General features: G+C 49.8%; 2 protein-coding genes across 2 annotated transcripts in view; one reads left to right on the top strand and one right to left on the bottom strand.

Moving 5' to 3' along the window:
* Positions 1-4,751: 4,751 nt before the first annotated feature.
* Positions 4,752-5,683, bottom strand: LOC119459166 (uncharacterized). Its single transcript, XM_049671618.1, has 2 exons — positions 5,324-5,683; positions 4,752-4,790 (listed from the first exon to the last, which is right to left on the bottom strand). Exons 1-2 carry the CDS (start codon positions 5,681-5,683, stop codon positions 4,752-4,754), a joined length of 399 nt encoding a protein of 132 aa, XP_049527575.1.
* Positions 5,684-8,156: 2,473 nt separating this feature from the next.
* Positions 8,157-24,166, top strand: part of LOC125947213 (putative phospholipase B-like 2) — a 44,487-nt gene continuing 28,477 nt past the window's right edge. The window contains exons 1-2 of the mRNA XM_049671617.1: positions 8,157-8,312; positions 19,787-19,941. Of these exons, the coding sequence (XP_049527574.1) occupies positions 8,157-8,312; positions 19,787-19,941 (311 nt within the window). The remainder of the gene's footprint in view (positions 8,313-19,786; positions 19,942-24,166) is intronic.

The following is a 24,166-nucleotide window of genomic DNA, read 5'->3' as shown; positions in this document are numbered from 1 at the left end:
CTACGCAAATCCATGGTGTATTATTGCCTATTGTTATGCTGACTAATTATTTAGCTTACGAGGTGCACTGTTTGCCTCGTATCCCAAATGGGCAGGAAGCGGAGGCCCCTTCGATACAGCATGCGTAAACAAACGTCTCGTTCAGCTGCCAACGATGTCATACTTCACGACATCGGCGTTTCTGCGAGAAAACTATACATTCTCTAAATGAATGATCATACGTGCAATGTCCTAATCTATGTCTACTTTACGGAGCACTAATTGTGTGCATGAAGAGAATACGAAGAATGATAAGCAGGCTTCACAACGCTTGCCTACTGCGGTCTCCCGCTCGCTATTTCCGAAGGTGTGTGGTCGCACGTATCAGCGCGACCCAGAGTGATGTAGCGGTGCTTACATGCACAAAATCTACGTGTTTTGATATGTTCTGACATTAATTGATGTCACCGATGAGCGGCTATCTCAAGCGAACGACGTATATACGAGTGGTCGCTGTACCTGCAGATGTAAACAAATGCACCGGTCGGTGCTTTGGACTGTCAGCGGCGTTCTTGTGGGATACAAATGCGGAAAGTCGTGCTCCACATTTTACAGTGAGCATGCGAAGCGGTTCCCTGAGAGGGGTAAAACACCTAAAATAGCAAGCAGCGGGTATATCAGTGGTTAGGGCTACCCTTGGTCTTAATGTTGCAGCGCGATATGTGTATACGCATCCATGGGGCTGGCTCTAGTGTCCTGGAGGACGGCGATCCGTGGCTATTGAATTCGTCTGAATCATAACTGTCACCGTTTGACAGATCCGAATAGGTGGTGCAGCTTGCAATGTAACCCGAAGGTCCCCGAAAGTCCGGCGCGGTCACGAATAAGCTGAGCGTCTGCTCTTCGCCGGTTTCGTTTACCTCCATGGTTTCGTTCGCCCGCGGTCGAGACCGGCATGCGTTGCGCGCCTTCCCCGCCGGGGATACATTCGTGACGTCACACGCAGAGGTTCGCTCGGCTGCTTGCTCAGGTTTCGGTTTCGTTTTTGCGCTTTTCTGCCTAATTAAAATTATTTTCTAATTTGCAGAACAATTCTCCTATCAGGTGCATCACAGGAGAGTCTCGGAAAGCTAAATATTTTATTAGCTCGACAATCTACCAACCATGGAGCATATCACAGGATGACAAGCAGACGCTGAGCAGACGACGCGGTGCGGATGAGCACATCTCGAGGGGCATTCGGCCCTTCCTCCATGATTCGGCCTTCCTATCGGCTAAGGATTCGTGTAGCTGCTGACAATAACTTGTGAGATGGAGTTAGAGTGTACTAGATGTGTCGAGTTGGACGAGCGGCTGGGGCGGCGCATGCTTTGCAGTGAGGCGCCCGATGTGGAAAAATACTGTGGCGGCGCTGCGATCGAGTCGATTGGGCCGCATCAAGGTCGCGCGTTAGAAACTGCTGGCGATACAGCTCGGCAGGGCATTCGTACTACTTCGCGCGCGGATATTTGCGTTCAGACCACTCAAATGGTGCTCATAATTGCATATGACATGTATTTATGCCTTAGAATTCCTTACTTTCTCTTCTTTATTTATTTTTTAATGCCGTTCGTGATGCGCGTGCATTGCGGCCGCGTTCGGCTTTCTCTACTATGTTAATTGTACGGTTCCTTTGGAGAACAAATATTTTTGTCGTTCTTCATGCAGCATGTATCTCTCGTGTGTATTGTTGCGCATATAGTTTTCCATCAGTAGGTGTTGCGAAACGCAGACGAGGAAACGCATGTAACATTCCTGCTTGCCGCTTCAAACAAGTAAAGCGTATATCTGCCCCATCCGGCGCCTTGTACTCAGATTTACGGGAAGCATTGTTATACATAAAAAAAGAGTAAACTGCAGCGCAACATTTCATTCAAGTTTCCGCCTTCCTCGTGTAACAGAATGCGGAGTAATTGGTACGGGGTCATTTATTGCGGTCAGACCTCGAGCGCCGAAAACGGTTTTAGTTAGTCATTCTATATGCTAATCTTTGGCCGTAAGCCGTACGTGGAATTTATTTTTCCAGTCGATACTTCAAAAAAGAAAGAAAAAGAAAGAAAGAAAGCCTGCGCGGTAGCCTAATCCGCCTTTTTCATTTCCCTGTGCTGCCCTCTGCCGCGCGCCGCTGGAAACGTTTGGTAGGGGCTGGGGCTTTCGCCGGTTGATTTGTGATGCGCATCGGTTGTGCGTTTCGTGGACTGCGAATAATTATTAATGGCTGCTGGGGGGCAACATGTCGTTCCTGGAAGCCATGTAGCACTCACCAACTATATACATGTAGGGTGAGCAGGCCTGAGTGTGCTGTTTTGTTTACACTGCGGCCGATAAAGGCACGCTGAGTTCCCTCTGCCGTAGCGGCTGCTTTGGAGTTTGTTGGCGCTAACTCCTGCACTTGCACCTCGCTTTTTTGTAATTATTTTACACATTCTTTAGACATTTCGCATAAATAAGATGTTTTCGAGTGCGCAGCCTTCCGCATCGGATTTAGCAAAGCGATGCACTTGTTTACATCGTCATCTACAGCCACAGATCGTTGTTAGCATCAAAAAATGGGGAAAGGTGCATATATGAAAAGGCGCTGATATGAAAGAATGTCGAAACGCAGAATAAACACACATATCTGCTCATATGAGCCGCGTTGTTCCATCGTGAGACGAGTCAGTATGAGCGGCTGAGCCACTTAAACAATGGCGGCTGTGATCCAGTTACAATATTGGGCTGTTAATTTATTACTGATTCTCGCTTTTCTTTAACTTCGCGATAGTTAGTTTGCGCGTGTCATAAAACATTATTAGAGCGAACTGTGCTCGCATCAGCGCTCATTTAAAGGCCGTGTTGTTCTCCTGCAAAAACGCGGATGCCATCGCTGACACCGTTGGTATATAACTGAGCGAGGCGGCTGTTTAATTATGCTGCTGTACCGAATGTACAGTCTCTTGTTTCGGATTTGACGCAGAGATAAAGAGTACATCTCAGGAATTAAGAAATGTGTCAGCATGCCAACACGTAAAAACCCACCCATCTACGCAGTAGTGTACCCAGGATCTGCCGGGGGGGGGGGGGGGGGGGGGGGTTGACAGTTTGCCAATACCATCTAAATAGCACTAATTTCAATTTCTTCACGGCAAATTGTCAAAAAAGTTGTCGCAGTTTCACCTGAAAGGCGAAGCATCAATTGCGATAGCAAATTTGTAGAGAGCTATACGGAGTAATGATATTACCTTTATCAGCTGTATAAACTTGGACATGCAGCAGCACGGCAACACGCAGAACTGTTGTCGACGCCGTCGGCGTTTTGCCCGCGTTCGCTCAAAACGCGCGTTATGCGTTCTGCGCCGTAGTAGTAGTAGTTATTTTATTGAAGAAGAAAATGACGCTTAGTTCTGCTGCCCAATAGGGAGCACGGCGCAGCGTCAGGGGAAGGGGAAAAAGGAGATAAAGATGTTGAAAGGAAGGGAAGAGAAGGAGAAGCAGCAAGAGTCTCATCAGATCATGGAGGAGGCTGGTGATGGAGGCGGTGGCCTGCTGGGGGCGAGCGCTTAGCGATGGGCGGCGATTCCGTTCAGTTCCACAAACTCCAAAAGGCTATGGAGAGCTCGGAGGTGGGGAGGCGACGGGAACAGGAGGTCGCTGGTTGTCGCAGCAGGTAGACCCTGTCGTCTGTGGGCAGTGATGACCCTTGAGCGGTCCTGTGCCAGCGCTGGGCAAGCACAGAGAAGGTGCTCGAGGGTCTCGGGGTCGCCGCAACGTTCGCAGGCCGGTGATGTGAAGCGTCCCTTGGCGTGCAGCCGCGCCGCCGTCCAGACACAGCCCGTGCGCAGTCGAAGCAACGTTGCGCGTTCCCTTCTGGTAAGGCCACACACTCTGGAAATGGCCTGTGACCGTTGCCATTTGCCACTCTGGCATCCGGGTGGACAGTTGTGAGCAGTTTTATCAGGCGCTGCCTTGAAAAATCCGAGGAAGCGACTGCTCATGTGAGCGGCACTTCAGGATGGTGATCGGTTTTGGCGAGGGAATCCGCAGCCTCATTACCGGCTATTACCACATGGGAAGACAGCCAATGAAACGAGATGGTGACCCCCGCGGCAGCCAATGACGAGAACTTCAAGCTGAGCAGGGCCCCCGTCAGCCCCGATCGACGGTGGTTGATTAGGCTCTGGAGCGCTGACTTTGAGTCGCAGAGCACTGCCACCGGGTTGCCCAAGGAGGGTCCTCAGCCAGGACATCGGCGGCTAGATGGAGCCCCGCTAGTTCTGCCGCGGTGGAGCTCGCGGCGAAAGGGATCCGACATTGTCTGTTGACCGCCTTAGCCGGGATGGTGCAGGCTGCAGCGGCCGATCCGTTCGCCAGGACTGATCCATCTGTGTAGGCAAGCAGACTTCGTTCCAGATCCTCGTGGAGTTTGCAGGCTGCAGCCTGTTGCAGTGCCGCAGCTGGTGTCTGTCGTTTATGCGCTCCATTGAGCGAGATGTGGACGTCCGCGGGTCGATGGTGTGGTGGAGGCAGCGCGATTGTCACAGGGGAGTCCGTGATCATACAGCAGGCACAGACCTCCCATCCGTGAGGACGGCTGGCTGCGGAGCCTAGCCAGCAGGTCTCCGCCATCCGGAGCACGATGAAGGCGGTCAATATGCCCCAGGGCGAGTTCAAGCATCCTCAGCGAGAGTGGCCATTTACCAGCCTCTGCTAGCGTTGCAGCGACCGGTGAATACTTTGGGGGCCCCAGGATGCTCTTAATAGCACCTCTGTGCAGACCCTTCAGCTCCTCTTTCCTGGCCGGTGTGAGATTGACCAATGGAAGGGCATACAAGAGCACGGACGTTGCTGCAGCCTGGTTCAGCCGCAGCGCCCACTTTGTGTTGCAGCCACGGCCATGTTCTTGTAGCTTGCTGACAGCTCCCTACACGCGGCGCACCTTTGTAGTGGCGGCTTTGGCTGCAGGAATCCAGGTTCGCCGGTGGTGCAATGGCGAGCCCCAGGTAAGTGACCATTTGATGCTAAGGTAGGGCACGGCCAACAATCTTCAGCTGCTTGGTGTAGCGTCGAGCTGAGGCCAGTGGATGAATCAGCATGGCATCGGTCTTGGCTGTGGAGACGGTGAGGCCTATGCTACCAAGGGATGCGGTCACCGCATCTAGTGCCCGTTGTAGCGAGCACCGAATGGATGGCATGGACTTCCTCGGCCCCGGGTCTACAGTGCCACGTCGTCGGCATAAATGGAGCAGCGAACAGGGAACCGTGGGTCCGCCGGGAGAGACGCGGGTAGGCCCGCGAGAGCCATGTTGAACAGGAAAGGACTGAGCACCGATCCCTGTGGGACGCCAATCGTGATATCCCTGGGCTCGCTGAGTTCCTGTCCAATGCGCACCCGGAAGGTTCTGCCGATCAGGAATGCGGAAAAGTAGCTTCTGAGGCAGCCGCTCAGGCCGAGGCGGTCTAGGCAGGCCTCGATGACCGCGTGTGGAAGTCCGTCAAAGGCACTCTTGACGTCCAGAAGCACCAACATTGCCACGCCGCCCGTGGCTTTGGCATCCTCCAGGGTGGCCACCACATCGGAGATAGAGTCTGCCGTGCAGCGTTGGCGCCTGAAGCCTGTCTGCTGCTCCGGGAAGTACTGGAGTTGGGCCGCAATCCACTCTAGGCGTGCCAGTGCCACCCTTTCCATCACCTTGCAGGCGGCAGAAGTGAGGGACACCGGCCTATATGAGGATAGATCAAGGGCAGGCTTCCGGGATTTCAAGATTGGTGTCAACACTGCAACCAGCCAGCTCTCCGGGAGGACACCAGTGCCTCAAATGGTGTTGAAACACTGGAGGAGCCGCTCCTTCTCGGCATCAGCCAAGTTGCGCAGCATTTGGAATGTGATTCTGTCAGATCCCGGAGCACTGCGTCGCCTGGTCTGATCGAGTGCCGCCTTCAACTGGTACACGCGGATTGGTTCGCTGCACAGTGCCTGTATTTGTACAGCCAACCAGTCCGCATGATGGCAGGAGTATGGGATTGATAGGGCGGCTGCCTCTGGAGTTGGTGCCTGCAGGTCTGGGGGTCTGGCCGCGAACTGGTCCGCGAGAAGTTGGGCCAGGTTACCCGCGCTGATGCCCATGTGGACCGCCACGGACAGTGCCTGGCGATGTGCACGGAGCGCCAACAGGAGTGACGTCAGGAGGCGCCAGGCTTTGGGAGAGCGGTTGGGAGAGCGGTTGATGGAACAGCAAACGCCCTGCCAGCTCTGATTTCGGCGTCGCCGTGCATGACGCCTGCAGACGGCGTCTACGCGGCGGAACGCTGTCCAGTGTTCCGGTCGAGAGGTGCGCAGTGCTATGCGCTCTGCGCGGCGTCTCGCGGCTCGCAGTTTTAGGTGCTGGATGTCCGGGACAGGCTGGCCCACCTGAGCCGTGGAACGGATGGTGGCCGCTTTTGCACTGTCTGCTACCAGCTGGAGAAAGGTGCCGGAGTCAGCATCTTTCTGGCATGTGCTTGCGAAAGGCCCTCCAGTCGACAGTGAGGCACTCCCTACTCCTAGCGGTCTTGCCTCTGAAGGGGCTGAGCAGGAGGGGAAAATGGTCCAATCCTCCTGCTGTCCGGAAGCAGTTCTGCGCCGTGCTTCCTGAAGGGCTGCAGAATTAAGCGTCTCTTTCCTCCTTTCTATATATAGAGAGCAAACGCAACTTTTTCCGTCGCGCGAAAGGCTGTGGGTGGACGGGAGGGAGGGAGGGGAGGCGACGTTTAGCTGCGGCACCAAATACGTATTTATATAAAAACGCCGCGCGCGTTCGGTGCGAACGCGGGCAAAACGCCTACGGCATCGACACAATTCTGCGCGTTGCTGGTGCTGCTGCATGTCCAAGTTTATACAGCTGATAAAACTACTATCCTTACTCCGTATAGCTCTCTACTAATTTGCTATTGCAATTGGTGCTTGGCCTTTCGGGTGAAACTGCGACAAATGTTTTGTAGCCGGACTCCTCTCTCGTGGATACGAGTGCGCCCGCTACGCCATCTTGCGGCGCCTCCGCGAAATGCGCGCATGTCGCAAATTTGATTCCGCTGCAGAACGCAGAAATTGGAAATTATGTTTTTAATTGAGGAGCGGCACATACGCAGTGGAAAGTAACCAGTCAACCAAGTTGGGGTCACAGAGTTTCATTTAAGAGGATCGTTCATTTAGGAACGTCTTTCTTGGCGACCCTACCCCCACTTTTCCCCATTAAGCATGTTTTCAACCTTTTTCCTGGGACGATCCCGGAGTTTGTGCACATCCGCTCCAATAAAATTACACGCTTTTAAGGTTAGAGCTCTTGTATTGTTGCGCACCTTTAATATATTAGTCTCAGAAAATTATAACTGAAATTCATTCGCTCTCAGTGTTTTGTTTCGTGACATTTCTTTGTAGGCTTCCATTCTCAAAATTCTGAGAATATTTTTGTAATAGAATGCAAGAACTGGTATGAGCAACTTTAATGATGTAATGGTGTGGCAACATAACCCGCATACACCGCATGTCATATAGAATGGCATGGCATATAGCATACACATACCTAAATATACAGGGTGTCCCATCTATCATGCACTCAAATTTAGGAATATGCAAGTGCCACGTAGCTGGACAGAACCAAGGTAACGTTCGCCGTCGCTTCGAGATACTCAGACGTTATAGCGAGGTTATATACCTCTACCAACTTACGCTTATTTAGAGTGGCCAGCAAAAAACTTCCGCCAAAAAGAAAGAAAAAGTACAAAACAAGCATCAAAATCTCATGACAGATTACAAGGTCCCTGGTGTCAGCAATTGAAGGCACAAAACAGCATATCTTCGTTGTCATATCTTCGCCACACATAAAGCGGTCTAGCCGCACAACCGAGCGCTTGGTTTCCAAGAAAAGAAAACACAGCGCAAGCGCCGCACGTCTGGCAGAGTGCCCATTTGGCAATCACCCAGTGTGTGCGCTATATATAATAAAAGTAAAACCGGGCTAGCAACGTCTTCAGTTCATCTGAGGCTGCCATGGGGAGACCACGCAAAGTAAAGACTGCAGAAGAAGAGCGGGAATACAAAGCTCGAAGAAAAGAACAAGACAGTCTCGCTGAAGCGCGTTCGTAAGCAATATACGACATATGCCGCTAGACATGCCAAGCGTATGCGACAAGCCCGTCAGGACGACGATGAGCGTCGCGAAGCAGAGAATGCTGCGAAGCGACTAAAGTACCGCGCCGACAAGGTCGCCACATTCAAGGGAGCGACAGCGAAACTCAAGCACAAGTTCCTCGACGTGGAATTCGGATTCTCCTGTGCCGTATGTGATCGCCTGTGGATCCGTTACGACTTGTCGCGCATCTCCGCCGTACAGAACACCACAAATAAAAGCAGTGTCCTCGACGTTCTCGCTCGTGCATTCCCGGCACAAGCCGTCTCTGCTTTCGGGGGGTGCGGACCTTGGCGAAGAAAGTTTCAAGCATCAAAACAGAAAACATAAACGTATACCACAGTGACCACAAAGCAGTGGTGAATGTCGTTTTGCAATAAAATAAATTTCATGCACTACATTTCACTGAATAATCTTTTTTTAATAATTCCTTTGGTGAATATCCATAGCTTCGCTAAAATCCATCTTCACAGCGTGAATTAGACCTACATTTTTTTGTTTTTTTTTGCCTCGTTTAAGATTGCGAACGAGTACGGAACAATATAGTGCTGATAAGTGTTATCTGAAACAGGAAGAAATTTCGGCGCTAATTTTGAGGACGCATTTAATAAAAGTCACGATAGGCGCTGCATTTACATCAAAAAGACAGCTTTTGAGCACGGCATAATTTCAAGTATACAATAGCAGTATACCCTTACACCTGGTAAGTAATAAAGTTGCTAGTGAACTTTGTTTCATAAATACATTTTGGCGATACTTCGGCAAATTTTTATGTCTGCCACTGCGATAAATCTGGGACAACAAACATTATCCTTCCATTTTTAATCTATTATTTTCATTCACTAAAGACATTCGTCACCCAATCACTTCGCAACACCAGAGTGGCTTAGCCGCATCCTAGTCAAAACCACTCAGAAAACCTTACTCGCTAGTAACGGCAGCACATACTACACTTACTTACGTAGAGAGCTATTAGGGTACAAACGGGAAGGTAGTAAATCGATCAATTTACTGCCTATTTAATTTATCATAAGTCATGGTACTATGTTGAACTCCAGAAAGACTTCATTTTTTGGGCCATATTTCTTTCTTACGCTCAATAAAGAAAAAAAAGAACACTTAAGTAGTACACGCCCATTTACCCACTTTTTTGTTCATTTAAAATACTTCAAGGCTTGTTTCTATGACTGCTATGGGTTATTATGATTTTGGTAAGGTCAGGTATCGCAGTTTGTCATGGCCACACCAACGAGTATTATATTATTTATGTAGAATTCTCACGCACACATCATACCATCACAAACTGTTACGCGCAAAGGAGACCGTTTATCGACCTTACGGCTGAAGGGGGCCGTTTATTTTAGGCCGCGAAGGTGAGCTCAAGAGCGGCCAGCTGGTTGAAGAAGTCAACTTAGTCCTCTTTCTCTTTTCTCCCTCGGGACCGCAAGCACGTACACCGGTCTTCGTTTTCCACACGCGTAACAATCCTCTCGTCGCAAACGAAGCGCGCCGGGCGAGTCAATCTGATTGTTTTGAACAATTTGAAGTGGGCGACATGGACCACTTGAGTCTTGGCAGCTCTTCTACCATTCGCCGTAAGGCGAGCTATGCTATAGGTGACTTTCGTGAGTCTGTTAATAATAACAAACGGTCAATCCTATCTGGCCAAAAGCTTTTGGCATAACCCGCGTTTCCGTAATAGAGTCCACAGTTAGACAAAATCACCGGATTGCCGACGGTGATTACCGGACGGTGGTTACCGGACGGTGGCGAATGTCGTAGCGTACTTTTGAGCAGTCCCGCGATGCCAAAGTGCGCAAACGAGCAATACGACGAGCTTCCTCGGCAAGGCAGAGAATCTGGCGACAGTGGGATTTTCGTGACTAGAGAACGGGAAAACAGAGTCGATTGTCTACCGGGGTGGCCGTGCGTACAGCAGGAAGAAAGGGCTATAGATGGTAGTCTCGTGCTTGGCGGTGTTGAACGCGTACGCGATATAAGACAGTACGTCAACGCAGTTCTTGTGGTCGGAAGTAATATACATACAAAGCATGTTTGCAATTGTTTGCTTGGTGCGCTCCGTTAGCCCATTCGTTTGTGAATACCATGGCCTCGAGTGACGCAAGTGGGATTCACACAAACGAAGCAACTCCTCTAAGACATTCGCTGTGAATTGTCGTCCACGTCGGTGGTGGTCAAGTGAGGCGGACCATGTTGTAGTATGACATGTTGCAGCAGGAATGTTGAAACATCAGTAGCAGTTGCGGATGGCACGGCCGCCCTCTCGCCGTATCGGGTGAGGTAGTCGACGCAAATAACTATCCAACGATTTCCCTTGGCTGATTTTGGAAAAGGGTCCACGGAGTAAATGCCCACATGTTGGAAAGGCTTGCTTGGAGGTGGGATTGGCTGCAGCAGACCAGCTGGTGCAGTAGATGGCCGTTTTTGGTGCTGACACTGCATGCAGCTCGTCACTTACGTCTCAACAGACTGTCGCATTGTGCGCCAATGTTGGAAAGGTGTGCCCACATCTTGGAAAGGCGTGCTTGGAGGTGGGATTGGCTGCAGCAGACCAGCTGGTGCAGTAGATGGCCGTTTTTGGTGCTGACAGGAGTCCATCACGTACACATAATTGCTTTGCTGTAGTAGAGGCGGTCGTAGCGGTGAAGAACGGTGTTAATTAAACGTCCTTTCGTTGTTCGGCTTTGAAACAGTCGAAGTCTGGAAAACTTGGCGACACAGAAGTCACAAGGTGATCGAAGTCGTTTGCGTCCCAGTCCGTTGTGCTAAGTGGCATACGCGAGAGGCAGTCCGCATCACAGTGTCGTCGACCGCTCTTATAAGAGACGGTGAAGCGGTATTCTTGCAGTCGGAGCGCCCAGCGCACAAAGCGGCCACAAGGGTCACGAAGATTTTACAAGCCAACACAATGAGTAGTGGTCGGTTACAACTGTAAAGGGGCGTCCATGCAGGTAAGAACGATACCGCTGAAACGCAAATATTACCGCGAAGCACTCTTGTTCCGTGACAGTGCAATTCTGCTCAGGCCTACTTAATGAGCGACTTGCATACGTGATCACGTGTTCGAGGTCACCGTAGCGTTGAACTAGGACGGTACCAATACATGCGCCACTGGCATGCGTATGGAGTTCCGTCGGATCGAGCTGAAGGACTGAAGTGTTGAACAGGTCGTGACGTCAGCAGAAACTTCAACAGACAAAAGAAGAGTCGCACTCCGGAGTCCTCAACGGGGATGTCCTTTCGTAGCAGGCACGTCAGCGGATACGCGACTTGGCGAATTTGAGAATAAAGCGGCCGAAATCGGTAAAATGCCCCAGAAAACTACAGAGCTAATTGACAGAGCGCGGTGCACTGAACGCTTCAACGGCTACTGTCTTCTGGAGATCAGGGCGGATACCATCCTTATCGACAAGGTGACCGCCAAATCCTTGTGCATTTGGCGGTCTCCGAAGTGGCATTTCTTGGAGTTTAAAACTAGGCCAGCGTTTCAGATGCAGTTCAGGACAATATTTCAATTCAGACCTTCATTGTGTCTGAATCAATGCTGAATAAATAAATATAAATAAATATCCAGACGCGAGTTGTGTTTGCTGAAGGTGCGGCCAAAGGTGACGACGTCGTCGAAGTAGCATATGGAGATGTTCCACTTCAAGCCGCGCAGAGTAGTGTCTATAATCTCTCGAAAGTTGCCGGAGCGTTTCCAAGAGCCCGTCAGAGGTTATAAAGCCAGTAGTTTCCATGTCTGAAGGATGCATCGGAATTTGCCAAAAGCCGCATCGTAATCTACTGAGGAAAAGTAAGAGGCGGAATGAAGGCAGTCTATTGCGTCATCAATACGTGGGAGTTAGTACACGTCCTTTTTTGTTACAGCATTCCATCGGCAATAGTCGACGCAGAATATCCAAGGTCAATCTTTCTTTTTAACAAGAATCACTGGAGCGGCCTACGGACTTGCTGACTCTTGTATCACTCCCTTTTTCATCATTTGTGCACTTGTTCGTTGATAATCTGGCACTCTGATGATGAAACTCGATATGGCTTTTGTCTAATCAGATTTGCCGAACCCGTGTTGATGGTATGGCGTGTTTGAGACGCAGGGATTGCAGGTATTTTGTCCTGCGCAAAGTCGATACCGAAACGTGCTTCGAAAGCACATCCACTAAAGTGAGGCGTTCACTCGCGCTGAGCGATTTATTTACCATTGACAAAAAGGCCGTTTCCAAACTCAAGTCAGGGATAAGGACGCGTGTTTACTGACGAAGGCTAATTTCAAGCCGTCTGTTAGTATAACGGGCTCCTTAGAACAGTTTACAGTTCATAAGACAGCGCGTCCGCCTTTGATGGACACCACACAATGTGGCACCAACACATTCTTCTTCACAAAGGAAATGTGCATCGGTTCTACGGTAGCATCGAACCAGTCGGAATCGTCGCCGCAACCGACAACGGGAACACAAACGGCAGGTGATGCAGGTACGACCACATCACCACAAACACAGTGTAGTTTCGCGATCTACAGGGTTCTCCAGGAGTCCTGACGGAATCCTACCACTTATGAATACCTTCCCTGTGCGGCCGTCGACAGTGGCAGCACACTCCCGCAAGAAGTCCCTGCCGAGAATAACATCATGAAAGCCCAAAGAATAATTACTGACTCTGTCGTAATAGCATGGGCTCCCAAAAACATGTCAGTACTACACACACCAAAAGGTCGCAACGGCTCGCCACTCACTCCACAGAACTTTGAATCTTCGTCCCATTTAAGCAAAACCTTTTGCCATAACGCGTCTTCAAAAGAGACACTCATGACCGAAATTGTTGCGCCTGTGTCCACCAGAGCCATTAGAGGCACATTATCTACAAAAACGTGCACTTTGTTTTTAATCATCAACACAGGAGGTATTTGTGTCCGTAGCACGGTTCCAGAGACCTCACCTCCATCGGCCGCGCTAGCTAGTTTTCCGGTGACGAAGCGGACGTGGTGCGACGCAGCGGTGAGGAAGAACGGGGAGCACGACGTTGCGGTGGGGGTGTTAAACACCTGTGAGATGCCGGGGAGCGATTCCTAGAGCTGCTCGGCCACGGGACACCGTGGTGCCATTCGGAGGGCCGTCAAAATTCTGAGGGCTTGCGATACCACGTGATCATACCCTGGTTGCTAAACCGCGATATTTGACCCGGGACACCACAAGAGTAACACACCGGGAGAGGTCGACCTTGGTTGTTCGTCGATGAACCGGATATTATCATTTTCCCTTCTGTGGTGGGTTGGTTCGTGGCGTGTGTCACGGCGATACATCGCGCGTCGAGAAGGCGTGCGCTGAGCGCGTTGGTCAGAATGCGGAGTCGGAGGGCGTGTTCTCATCCTCGACTATGGGGCGGCGCGGTATTCTACGGCCGCTGCGCCAACCATCGGTTGCCAAGGGGCCGAATGTGGCGCAGTCGTAGCCTCACGTGACATGTGCACACCATGGTGGTCAGCAATTGAACGCTGTCGCAAGGCGTTTCTGTCGGGCCGTGCTGACAGGACACGACGGAACGGAGCATGCGAAACAACCACACTTCTTCAGAAACAAGCGCCAAGTGTTTTATTTACCACGCGCCACCTTGCTCATGCCCAGAGGGCACCACTGGTCAGCTGATATGCGGCGACCACTACATCCCCCCCCCCCTCAAGTCACAAGTTCAAGTGGTCAGGTGGAACAACACGGCGGCTGCTACGGGTGCGCATAACACTGTCACCAGCATCACGTGAAAGAGCAGGTGTGCCGTCAGAGGGGGTTGCTCAGGTGCTGCTGCAACATGTATTGGGCAGCGAGGTTGAGTCAATGGGGTCCTTGATGACATTAGCACCAAGGGAACTAGATGTCTGTGATTTCGCTGCAGAACTGTTCCGTGCTCTCTTTCGACTATATATGTCCTTGGACGCTGAGCACGGCTCAAAACTGTGGCGCGAACTTGATCTGGCCGAATCCATACCTCTTCGCCCGCTTGCAGTGACGGCAGATCTCTGGCGCGACGACGTCGGTTGAAGTCCTCAGCAGTTTTTTTATCCTGTGAGGTACATCTCTGGCTGCTACCTCCTCCCTTATTCGCCATTGTGGACAAAGCTGCTCATCCGTCTTTGGGACTCGAGTTCTCAATCTTCTTCCCAGGAGAAGTTGAGCAGAGCTAAAGCCACTCACCCCGGGTGTGTCCTTATAGCATGTGAGGATCTTTCATCTTACGGAGGAGGTCTTTAACAGAGCGGATCATCCTTTCCGCATCGCCATTATCCTGAGGATAATATGTGCTACTGGTGATGTGGTCGAAGCCCTAGGGGGCAGCGAATGTGGCGAATTCGCGTGAAGAGAAGGGTGGACTATTTTCCGACCTTACTTGTTGCGGTATGCCGTGTCGCGCATACAGGCTCTTCATCACATCAGCCACCACTTGAGCTGCTGTGCTTTTTAGGGTCACCACTTCCAGAAACCGGGTGTAATAGTGTACTGTCCTTAAGAATGTTTGGCCGTTAAGGTGAAACAAGTCGACTCCCACATATTTCCAGGGACGGCCAGGCAGGTTAGTGGGAGGAGCGGTTCCTCTGGATTCACTCGCGTAAGGGCGCATTTTTCACAACTGGCGACGGGTGAGGGGATCTAAGCGGCAATGCCCGGCCACCATACAGATTCACGAACGAGGGCTTTTGTGCGACTTATACCTTGATATCCTTCGTTCAGAAGCGTCAAGACTGCTGGCCTCCGGGACGAAGGGATAATGAGGCGAGTTCCCTTGAGAAGAAGACCGCCACAAACGGAAAGCTCATCCTTCACTGATACATACCTTGATACATGTGTAGGCACCTTTGACTTGTTTGGCCAGCCGCGCTGGCAGAACGAAATCAGTGCGCTGTATTCTCCGTCACAGCTTTGGGCTTTCTTATATCCTGTGTGTTTACAGGCAGCACATCTGGAGCGGAAGCCACGAATTCTGTAGCGAAAAGTTTCACAGTGTCCACTGGATCCACCTTTGTAGGGGTGCGAGACCAAGCAGCAGCCGTAGTCAACAATTGTCCGGGGACGTACATCATCTGGAACTGATAGGGCATTGTCTTTAGCCTGACTTTTTGCATCCTCGGAGGAAGCACATCAAGTTCCATCGTGCTAAAAATGACAAGAGAGGAAGAGGGAGGGAGGAGGAACGAGAAAGGCAGAAGACAGGGAGGTTAACCAGAATAACGTCCGGTTGGCTACCCTACACTGGGGGAATGGGAAAGGGGAACACAAATATGACGTGGAGAGAGAGGAGGGAAGGGAAGAAGGGAAAGTAGCGGTAATTTCGCTGACGCGTGTGTTATTGTACTAATAGTCACAGACGTTGACAGAAGCCCGTCGTCCTAAATAAACACAAAATTTTCTACAGTGAAGGTGATGCCTCTGATGAATTTGAAAAATCTGAATACCCCATGCTGTAGCCAAGGCCTCTTTTTCCGTTTGACTGTACCTTTGTTCTGTGGCGGTCATTGACCTTGGCGCAAAGGCTACTGACCTGCGTCCACCTCCTGGTTCTGTTTGCAACACGACTGCTCCAAGTCTAAAACAGCTGGCATCAGCCGATACTGTTGTGGCATAAAATGCGTGGTATTTGGCCAAGCAGCGATCGGACGTCAGAAGTTCCATGATTTTTGTGAATCCTGCTTCTTGTTCTGGCTGCCAAATCCAACTTGTATTCTTGTTAAGAAGGATGCGTATCGGTGCCGTGGTTTCTGAGACGTGCGGTACAAACCTGGCAAGATGATTTACCATCTCGAGTAGACGTCTGACACCTGCAAGGTCTGTGGGAGGTGCCATTGCATGGACTATTTCCATCTTGCCTGAATCTGGTTTGATGTTTTGTGCTGAGACAATAACGCCTAGGAATGAGACTTCCGAGACTCCAAAGCAACACTTCTCATGGTTTAAAGTGACGCCTGCAGTCTAAAGACGAGTCCGGACTTGCTCAAGCCTCTTATCATGTTCCTGCTTGGTGCAAGCAAACTTAAGAACATCATCAATCATATTAACCACATCAGCCTGACCTGCGATACTCCACGCCATTTGTTTTTAAAATACTCAGGGGCAGACGTGATACCGATGTGCAGTCCGCCGAAACAATAGCGACCGAAAGACGTGATGAAAGTTGTCAGTTCTTGAGATTCCGCCGACAACTTGACTTGGTGAAAGCCTGCAGTCGCATCCAGCTTCAAAAAAAAAACGACTGCATCACCAAGGAGACCAAAAATTTATTCGAAAGTATGCTGAACGTGATGCTTTCTGAGAACCACCTGGTTCAGTCGAAGTGAAGGTCAATACACAAACGATACATTCTATTCTTCTCAGGTACCACTACCATGCCCAGCACCCCACGCAGTTGGCTTATCAATGCGATGAATGACACCGTCGCCTTCAAGTTTCTCCAGTTCTTGCCGAACGACTTCACGCAGCGGGAAATGTGTCCGTAGAGGAGCACTGAGTGAGAAAGGTACAGCGTCTTGCTCCAAGCGAATTGTGTATTCATCTCAGAATGTGCCAAGGCCACGGAAGCGTTCGACGTGAAGCGTTGGTTAAGGAGTGTTCACGACACCGAGGAATTTGACGACCTCAAGGGGCTGGATAGCCGGCAGACCCGGTATTGGTACAGAAAGGGATTCAATGACGTATAGACGCCGAGAGCTTGTTTTCCCTTGCCAAGATAGATTTGCTAGATACGAGCTCCGTACACAGAGAGGTTGACCTCCTAGGCCCTGTCAGGACTGTATCAACGTTGTCGAGCTCCGCCGGGACTCCAGGCAAGTCACTTGGGAATGCGGAAACCTTGGCTCCTGAGTCTACTTTGAATTTAGTAGTGTAATTGTCGATTGTGACATCCACGAACTTGGCTTTAGCTGATGACTCCAGAACGTGCAACTCGAGTGCACAGAGTTTGGCATTGCTTCGACTTTCTGCTGCGACAAACTTCTGCAAACTGGCCTTTCTTACCGCAAAACTTGCAGACCGAGTGCCGTGTTGGGCATTCTGTGTGTTCTTGAAACGCGCGATCGCAGTAGGGACAAACCGCAGCTTCACGGTGGCCGCGTTCCGTCTTCGCATCCATTGAGCGAGCTGTTCTGGCGTTCACACACTTGTGCGAAGGGAACTTTCGAGCTTTTGCAGCATAAGTTTACCAGGGCTTGCGATGTAGCCTGCGCGAGTGAGCCTTCCTTATCAGCGTCTTCGGAGTGACCACCTTGCGTCCAAGCGACTTTCAGAGTGAGCTTCGGGGAACGGCACAGCTGGTCTGAGAGACGCGTTTCTCGCAAGCCGACAATTAACGAACCTGTCGCGAACCAAGCGTTCGTCCACTATCGATAACGGGTAGTTGCATTGTTTACTAACATGTAGAATTCGGCCTAAAACGTATTGAGGCTCTCGCCAGGTTTTTGGACACGCTTATGAAAGCGGGACGACTCGTAGAGTTCACTAGCAGGATGCAAGAAGTGCTCGGTGAAGCGTTGGACAACAGCGTCGTAGGACGCTAACGAGTCTGCGTCCAGTGCAAAAGTGTCCAGCAGCGGACGAGCGTCGGCGCCCATGGAGTAAAGCAGCGTACCTACTTGGACGTATTTCTGTAGTCCGGAGGCAGTGACATAATCTTCCAAGCGAGACTTTCACGAGGACCAACTTGCAGGGTTCGAGAAGTCGAGCGTGTCCAGTGGCTGAAGCAGCGAGGCCTAGCCACTGCGTCGATTGGGAGCTTTCTTCGAGGGGCATGCTGTCGTTGACGTCCGTTCAGATACCTAAGTTTTTCAAAAGCACCTCACTTCTGACACATTGTCGCGTGGCGTTCCTGTCAGGCCCTGCTGGCAGGCCACGACGGGGCGGAGCATGCGAGACGACAACCACACTTCTTCAGAACCAAACGCCAAGTGTTTTGTAAAAGTACTGAAAGTTGGGCGAGTTGGTAGCTATTTCTGCAGTTAAATTTTTCTATTTTCAGTTGAATTATTTCTATTCGCTGCAGTTTCAAGATGCCAAGTGTTTTATTTAGCACGAGCCGCCTTTCTCATGCCCAGAGCACCATTGGTCAGTTGATATGTTGCGACCACTACAAACGCGACATCTCGTCTACGTGGGAAAGTTCCTCGCGGGCAATCTGTCGGATGATCGAAGGAAGGTCGAGGCAAGGGCTCGTGTCCACACTGGCAACCGTCGTAACGTTTGCCAACCGACGAAACTTTGGCGTAATCCGACGCATATTCAGAGTTTCAAAAGTTCTGCGATGCCGAGTGATGTCGGACACAGAACTGAGGCTTTCCTTTCGAATTAGAAAATTATACGCATCCTCAGCCACTCCTTCCACCAAATTTCCGACTTTATCTTCTTCCGGCATGCGAGCACTGATCACCTTTCACAGCTTTAACACTTCTTCCATTATGTAGTACTTGTCTCACCTGGCAGCTGCGCCCGTTGCAACAGTGTCTGCTGAGCACGCTTCTTTTTGGCGACAGACTCCCCAAAACACGCCTTTAGCTCATCAACAAAAAGTTAACACGTCGTAAGCGCGTCCTCGTGGTTCTCGTAGCACACGAGTGCGGTATCGGTCAGCTGAGTGGTTGCATCCCACCCGTTGGACTTGCTCACTCGTTTATAGTGGACAAGCCACTCGTCGGCATCTTCTCCCGCTTTTCCTCTGAAGGTGGATGGAACTTGGTATAGTAGTGCAGCGGACTGCTAGGCGCTGCCCTCGGAGCGGCTCCTTCTTCAGGCATGACGAACACGGTTACGGCAGATTTCGGGAGGCTGGCAAGTCGACGGCTTCGACGAAGCTGCAGCAGTGATGGTTACGTTGTTGTGAGTGCTTACCCAGCACCTCCACCACTATGTTACGCGCAAAGGAGACCGTTTATCAACCTTACGGCTGAAGGGGCCGTTTATTTTCGGCCGCCAAGGTGAGCTCAAAAGCGGCCAGCTGGTTGACGAACTCAACTTCATCCTCTTCCTCTTTTTGCAACCGGGACTGCAAGCATATTCACCGGTCTTCGCTTTCCTGATGCGTAACAATATTAAGCATCTGTTTGTGGCTTACAGCATCCTTTGTGGCTCTTCACGGAGCATCTGTTTTCTAGGAGCTGTTGTCATACTGGGCAGCAACGAAAGAGAATGCTCGAATAAAGGTTGCTTAGTAAACGTAAAGAAAACATTGTAGACACGCACATGCCATCTTGTAATGCGTTGCTATGCAGAGGCGACTTCGGATGATTTTACAGGTAGCCACGAGAGTGCAGAAGCGCTGGCGACGAAGTCATGTAATGCTCTCCTTGTTGAAAATTGCCCAATTGCAGGGAGGGAAATAAACGTTCTACTTTTTTATCCGATACAAAAGGCTTGTCAGCTTACGGATCTGACTTGTTAGTGGTACTTAATCTCAAGGGCAATGTAATACTTCAGAAAAAAGCTATCCGACCTGCTGTGCGCATCAAAATGTTAAATGAAGGAAAACTCAACCGTATATAAGCAGGTACTTTGAGTGTTCACAGGTATGGTCTTTACCCTCTGTTTAACGAATCCATGTAAAGTACATTGTGTTTTACATTTGCGAATGCACAGGCTACTTTTGTGACGGAGCTTGAAAACGACAACGACGAGCTGTGGAAATATGTCACTCCCAAAGGACCCTTCGGCAGCCCGAGCGGTGTTGCCATCGCCCGCCTTTCTACTTCAGGAGTAGAATGGCTGAGCTACAACGTTTCTACCACCGGAACGTGAGTACTTGGATCCTAGCGAATGCGGTATAAGTAATATTCGTAATTTTACGCCCAGTGTTGTGATGAAGTTAGCAATGGCCGGGTGCTAAAGCTTCATTTCCGAGCTCGGAAGCAACATAGTGGGAATCTGGTTGAAAACTGAAACCAGTCAGATGTCACACAGCGGCAGCTACTATTTTACATGCCCATTCGTTCTGTACGCTTCCACGCTATGCTAAATGTAGACCTCGCAGACTATCGAAAATTCTATTGAATGCTTGCGCGGAGGCCGCCATAGTATTCTTGAGGCACAGAGTGTAGTCGCGAACGCTAATCGCTTGCAGCAAAATATCGTATTATGCACTGTAAAAAATGTCCGTAGTTTTACAGGAAAATCCTACGTAAAATTTTACGTAGAGTGTTCTGTTTTATGAATAACGGCGGGATTTCACGTAAAAGAAGACGAACCTGAGGTCTGTTTTGTAGCGTGAGCTACACTGGCCGAATTTGAGCAGTTTCGCGTGGCTCCTGGAGAGCCGTGCTGCGCATGCGCGTGGAGTGGTGACGTCACACGGCGCATAGCTGGCGCGCCTGGTGTTTGCCCGGCGTTTGCGCTGGGCGTTTGCCAGTGTGGTATAGCCATGGAGAAGGAGAGCGAAATTGCTGCTCAGCGGCGCAGAAGAGCGCAGAAGCTTAACTCATCGGATCCCGAAGTAGTTGCCTGAAAATTAGCGGTTGAACGCAGGAAGAACGAACAGAAGAAGGCTAAACGTGCTGCGGAGACACCGGAGCAAAGGGAGGCACGTCTAGCAAAGCGGCATCCCCAGGAGGCTGAGCGACGTGCCCGACCCTCTCAGCAGCAGCAACAACAAGACGCCGTCGATTACGTCAAGGCTCACCGATTGACTGACTCTACGGTGAAACTTAGCGAAAGCGCCAGTTCGACTCGGACCTCCGAGACGGACATCGTAAACAATCCGTTTAGATGTGTGTGCGACGTGTGTGAAAGACTGTGGTACATGAAAAACTTGACGCCGGTAAATAGTGTCATGCGTGAAACGTTGACTTTAGCGGCGCCGCCTGAGTGGGGTGAAACCGTGGCGCGGGTTTGTACAACGTGCAAGAACTTTCTCGTTATGCAGAACATTCCACTCTTCAGCGTTACCAATGGGTATCGTTATCCGCCCATGCCACCAAGTCTACCGGTTCTGAACGATGTGGCCGACTTAGCTTACGCTACGTATGTCCTGGCATAGCCGAGCTAAGCCACTTTACTTATTTTTTGACGTACGGAGAGCCCTCCGTAATTTCAGGTGGAGGGCAACTGAACATATTAAGAGTAAAAAATTAACACGCAAAGAATATAAAGAAAAGAAACTGTCTAGTCTCACCGCCAGTCACATAATATCACCATAGATAACACTGTTCGAACATTATTTGCAGGCGTGTAGTAAACACACACAAAAAACAGGATAGGTTTGAGCGGTGGCGCTGCTTACCACTCTTCATCGCGCCTACACGCTGAGTTGCATTTCTCCGGCACAACAGTACGAGCGGCTGCAAATGACGGTGGGCAATGGTGGCACTCCTGCCGCATTTGTAATGTCACTCTGAACAGGCAGGAATCGGCGCTGGATTGATACACAAGTAAGCGATTTAAGTGTCCCTTTTTTTCTTTTTGGTGCACGTCGCGCGTGGGAAATGCTCCGCGATGGCATGTTATGGGCTCAATTGTGTTGCGTGAACACGCTCTGTAACGATGAGGATTGACAAAGCGACATTGCGAGTCTGTGATATACAGGTGTTGCATTTGTTGTGTTGATTGTATACTGACTACAACTGAGACGCGTAGGCAGTATAAGCGGCGTTGACGCCTCTAGCAGCGCCTTTCGTTTGTATGTGGCCGCTGGTTTACTTACGTTAGCATTGCAGTTTGTACTGTGTTGTGCTGTGTGCTTGGCGTTCCAAAATTAAGTGAACTCAGTGTACCCCTTAGCAATCTCTCCCGACTAGGTGCAACGCTATGTTACCGATATTCGGTGACGCATTCCATCACAGTGATATTTTTAACCATTATTATTTTTCTGTAAGCTTCGGACGCAGTGCCCTGGCTGGGCGTGCATAATCGCAGTGTTCGCACCCGGGATTGGAAGATTGCATATGTATGAAGACCTCATAGAGCATGCGCATGCCCATTCATTATACTGAAAGGACGGTGTAGCGTGCTTGTTGCTGTAACCTTGCGCCATTTGCAGTGTTAGGTAACACAGGTGCCACAGGGTGCCGTTTCGATTGTGATCGAGCCCGAGCAATCGTGCACTATCGCAATTGAAAGTGTCCACGTGATACCAGTTAAGAGTCGATGCAAAGGAAACGTATTATTTTCTGCCTGGCACTATGTATTCGTATTTTTTTCTTTTGACAGCTGCCAGGCTGACGATTAACTTTCTGACGCAATTAGTTAACATTTCACGTATTCTGGGAGGGAGGATTGCCGCTTAAATTCTGTGCATATGCGGCCCTAATTGTAAAGGCAACTGCTTGCGATTACCAAATTTAACGTAACCTTGACAAAGAATAGTGGTGGCCAAACGTGGCTTATGGACATTACAAAGTTGTAAAAATCCCAAACAAGTATAAAAATACACCAAAAGATATGTCAGCACTGATGCTGAAGGGCGGTTCACACTGACTGTCTAGAGTTGCGTAGACTAATTTTCAACATATATGCGTCACTACAATTATTCTAAAATGCATGCGAGTGTTGGAAGTTATGCAGGGCAAAATGTTAGCTCTTTTGTAAAATAGAACGTGCTTCGTAAAGTTTTTTTGCAAATGAGTTAAACGAAGCCATTAGCACTTTAAGAAATACTGTGAGCCGTGTTACAGCATTAACAGTAACTCGGTGACGATTTATATGCAAGAGTGCAATTGCTCGAAAAATGTTTGTGCTTAACTTTGGATGACTGGTCGGAAAGTACCTGATATCAGTATTTCATTTGCAGCTGTTGCACCAGTGAAGCATCTCTGTGTGCCCCCTTGCATTCAGTTTCTCAGCCATGGGCGCCTGCTTGCAATACCAGTTGCACAACACTCTGTTGCGTGGTGCTAGTTGTTCCGGTAAGCTGTGGCTTTCTATCGTATATCGGTCTTGCATATGCAGTCATAAGGGACATTGACGGCAAATGTTAGTGGAATGAAAAGCGTACGCCAGTAGAATAATTGTTGCAGATGCATCCAAAAAATAAATAACTGAAGTTTTGTTTTTCTTGTGGCAGCAAATTGGTTCAGCATGAGGACGTGCATTTGAAAGCGGTATTGTTTCATACTTGTCTAGGGTTCGCTTATGGGTGGTGTTAAAGAAACACTAAAATCACTGGAATTCAGGATTTGAGGCTACAGATGAAACATGCACCAATAACATAACTGCCTCGTGCTGCCTTTATGCGTATGCAAAAACACCTGCATACTGACCTCTACTACTGTCATGCATGGGCTCCGTGGTAACTAAGTGTGGCCACTGTTAAATTCACGGTTAGCCACTGTTCAGCTAACTATAATAATTGAAGATGCCCCGACGGAATAGCGTGAGACTTTGGAAGGTAACACAACAACGTAAAATTACAGCCTGAGCACACAGCTGTTTCACATGGTGCGGTGACCAAAATATATCAATATTTAGAAGGGAATGAACAGCACTACTGCCAGAACGAAGTGAAGGCGAAGAATACAGCAACGTATTCACTTTGTCCTGTCTGTATCACCATTATATTCCCTTCTAAACATGCACCAACCAACCCAGTTAAGAACGTCCCCGCACTTCATCTGAATACATCAATTTGTCGAGAAGTTTAAGTGATGGCATGCTAGCGTACGTGGGGGCTATTCGGCAAGTTTTGTATTTCTTGATCCTGTCTCATGAGAATTCATCGCGCAAAACTTGATGTACAACTGCACAAAGCTGCATCATAGGTGCGTTGCTCCTCCATCTTGTGTCGAGAGGTCTGTGCGTGTGTCGTAAGATAAACCTTGAGTCGTCGTCCTGTTTGTCCGACATAATTGCTGCTGCAGGGCAGTAGTATGTTGTAAACAGCGCCAACTGTACTTCCTATGAACTCCAGGACATACTTCTTGATGCGAAATTCACGTCTTGGCCTGGTTCAGGTGGCGTTTTCGTATGTGGCCATATTGTTTGGCCCTGAAAATAAAAAGGTAGTTCCAACTCTCCGCAGCAGTTTGCTTG

The sequence above is a fragment of the Dermacentor silvarum genome, chromosome 7, assembly GCF_013339745.2.
Source record: "Dermacentor silvarum isolate Dsil-2018 chromosome 7, BIME_Dsil_1.4, whole genome shotgun sequence".
Lineage (NCBI taxonomy): Eukaryota > Metazoa > Arthropoda > Arachnida > Ixodida > Ixodidae > Dermacentor > Dermacentor silvarum.
This window is presented reverse-complemented; position numbering and strand designations above follow the sequence as displayed.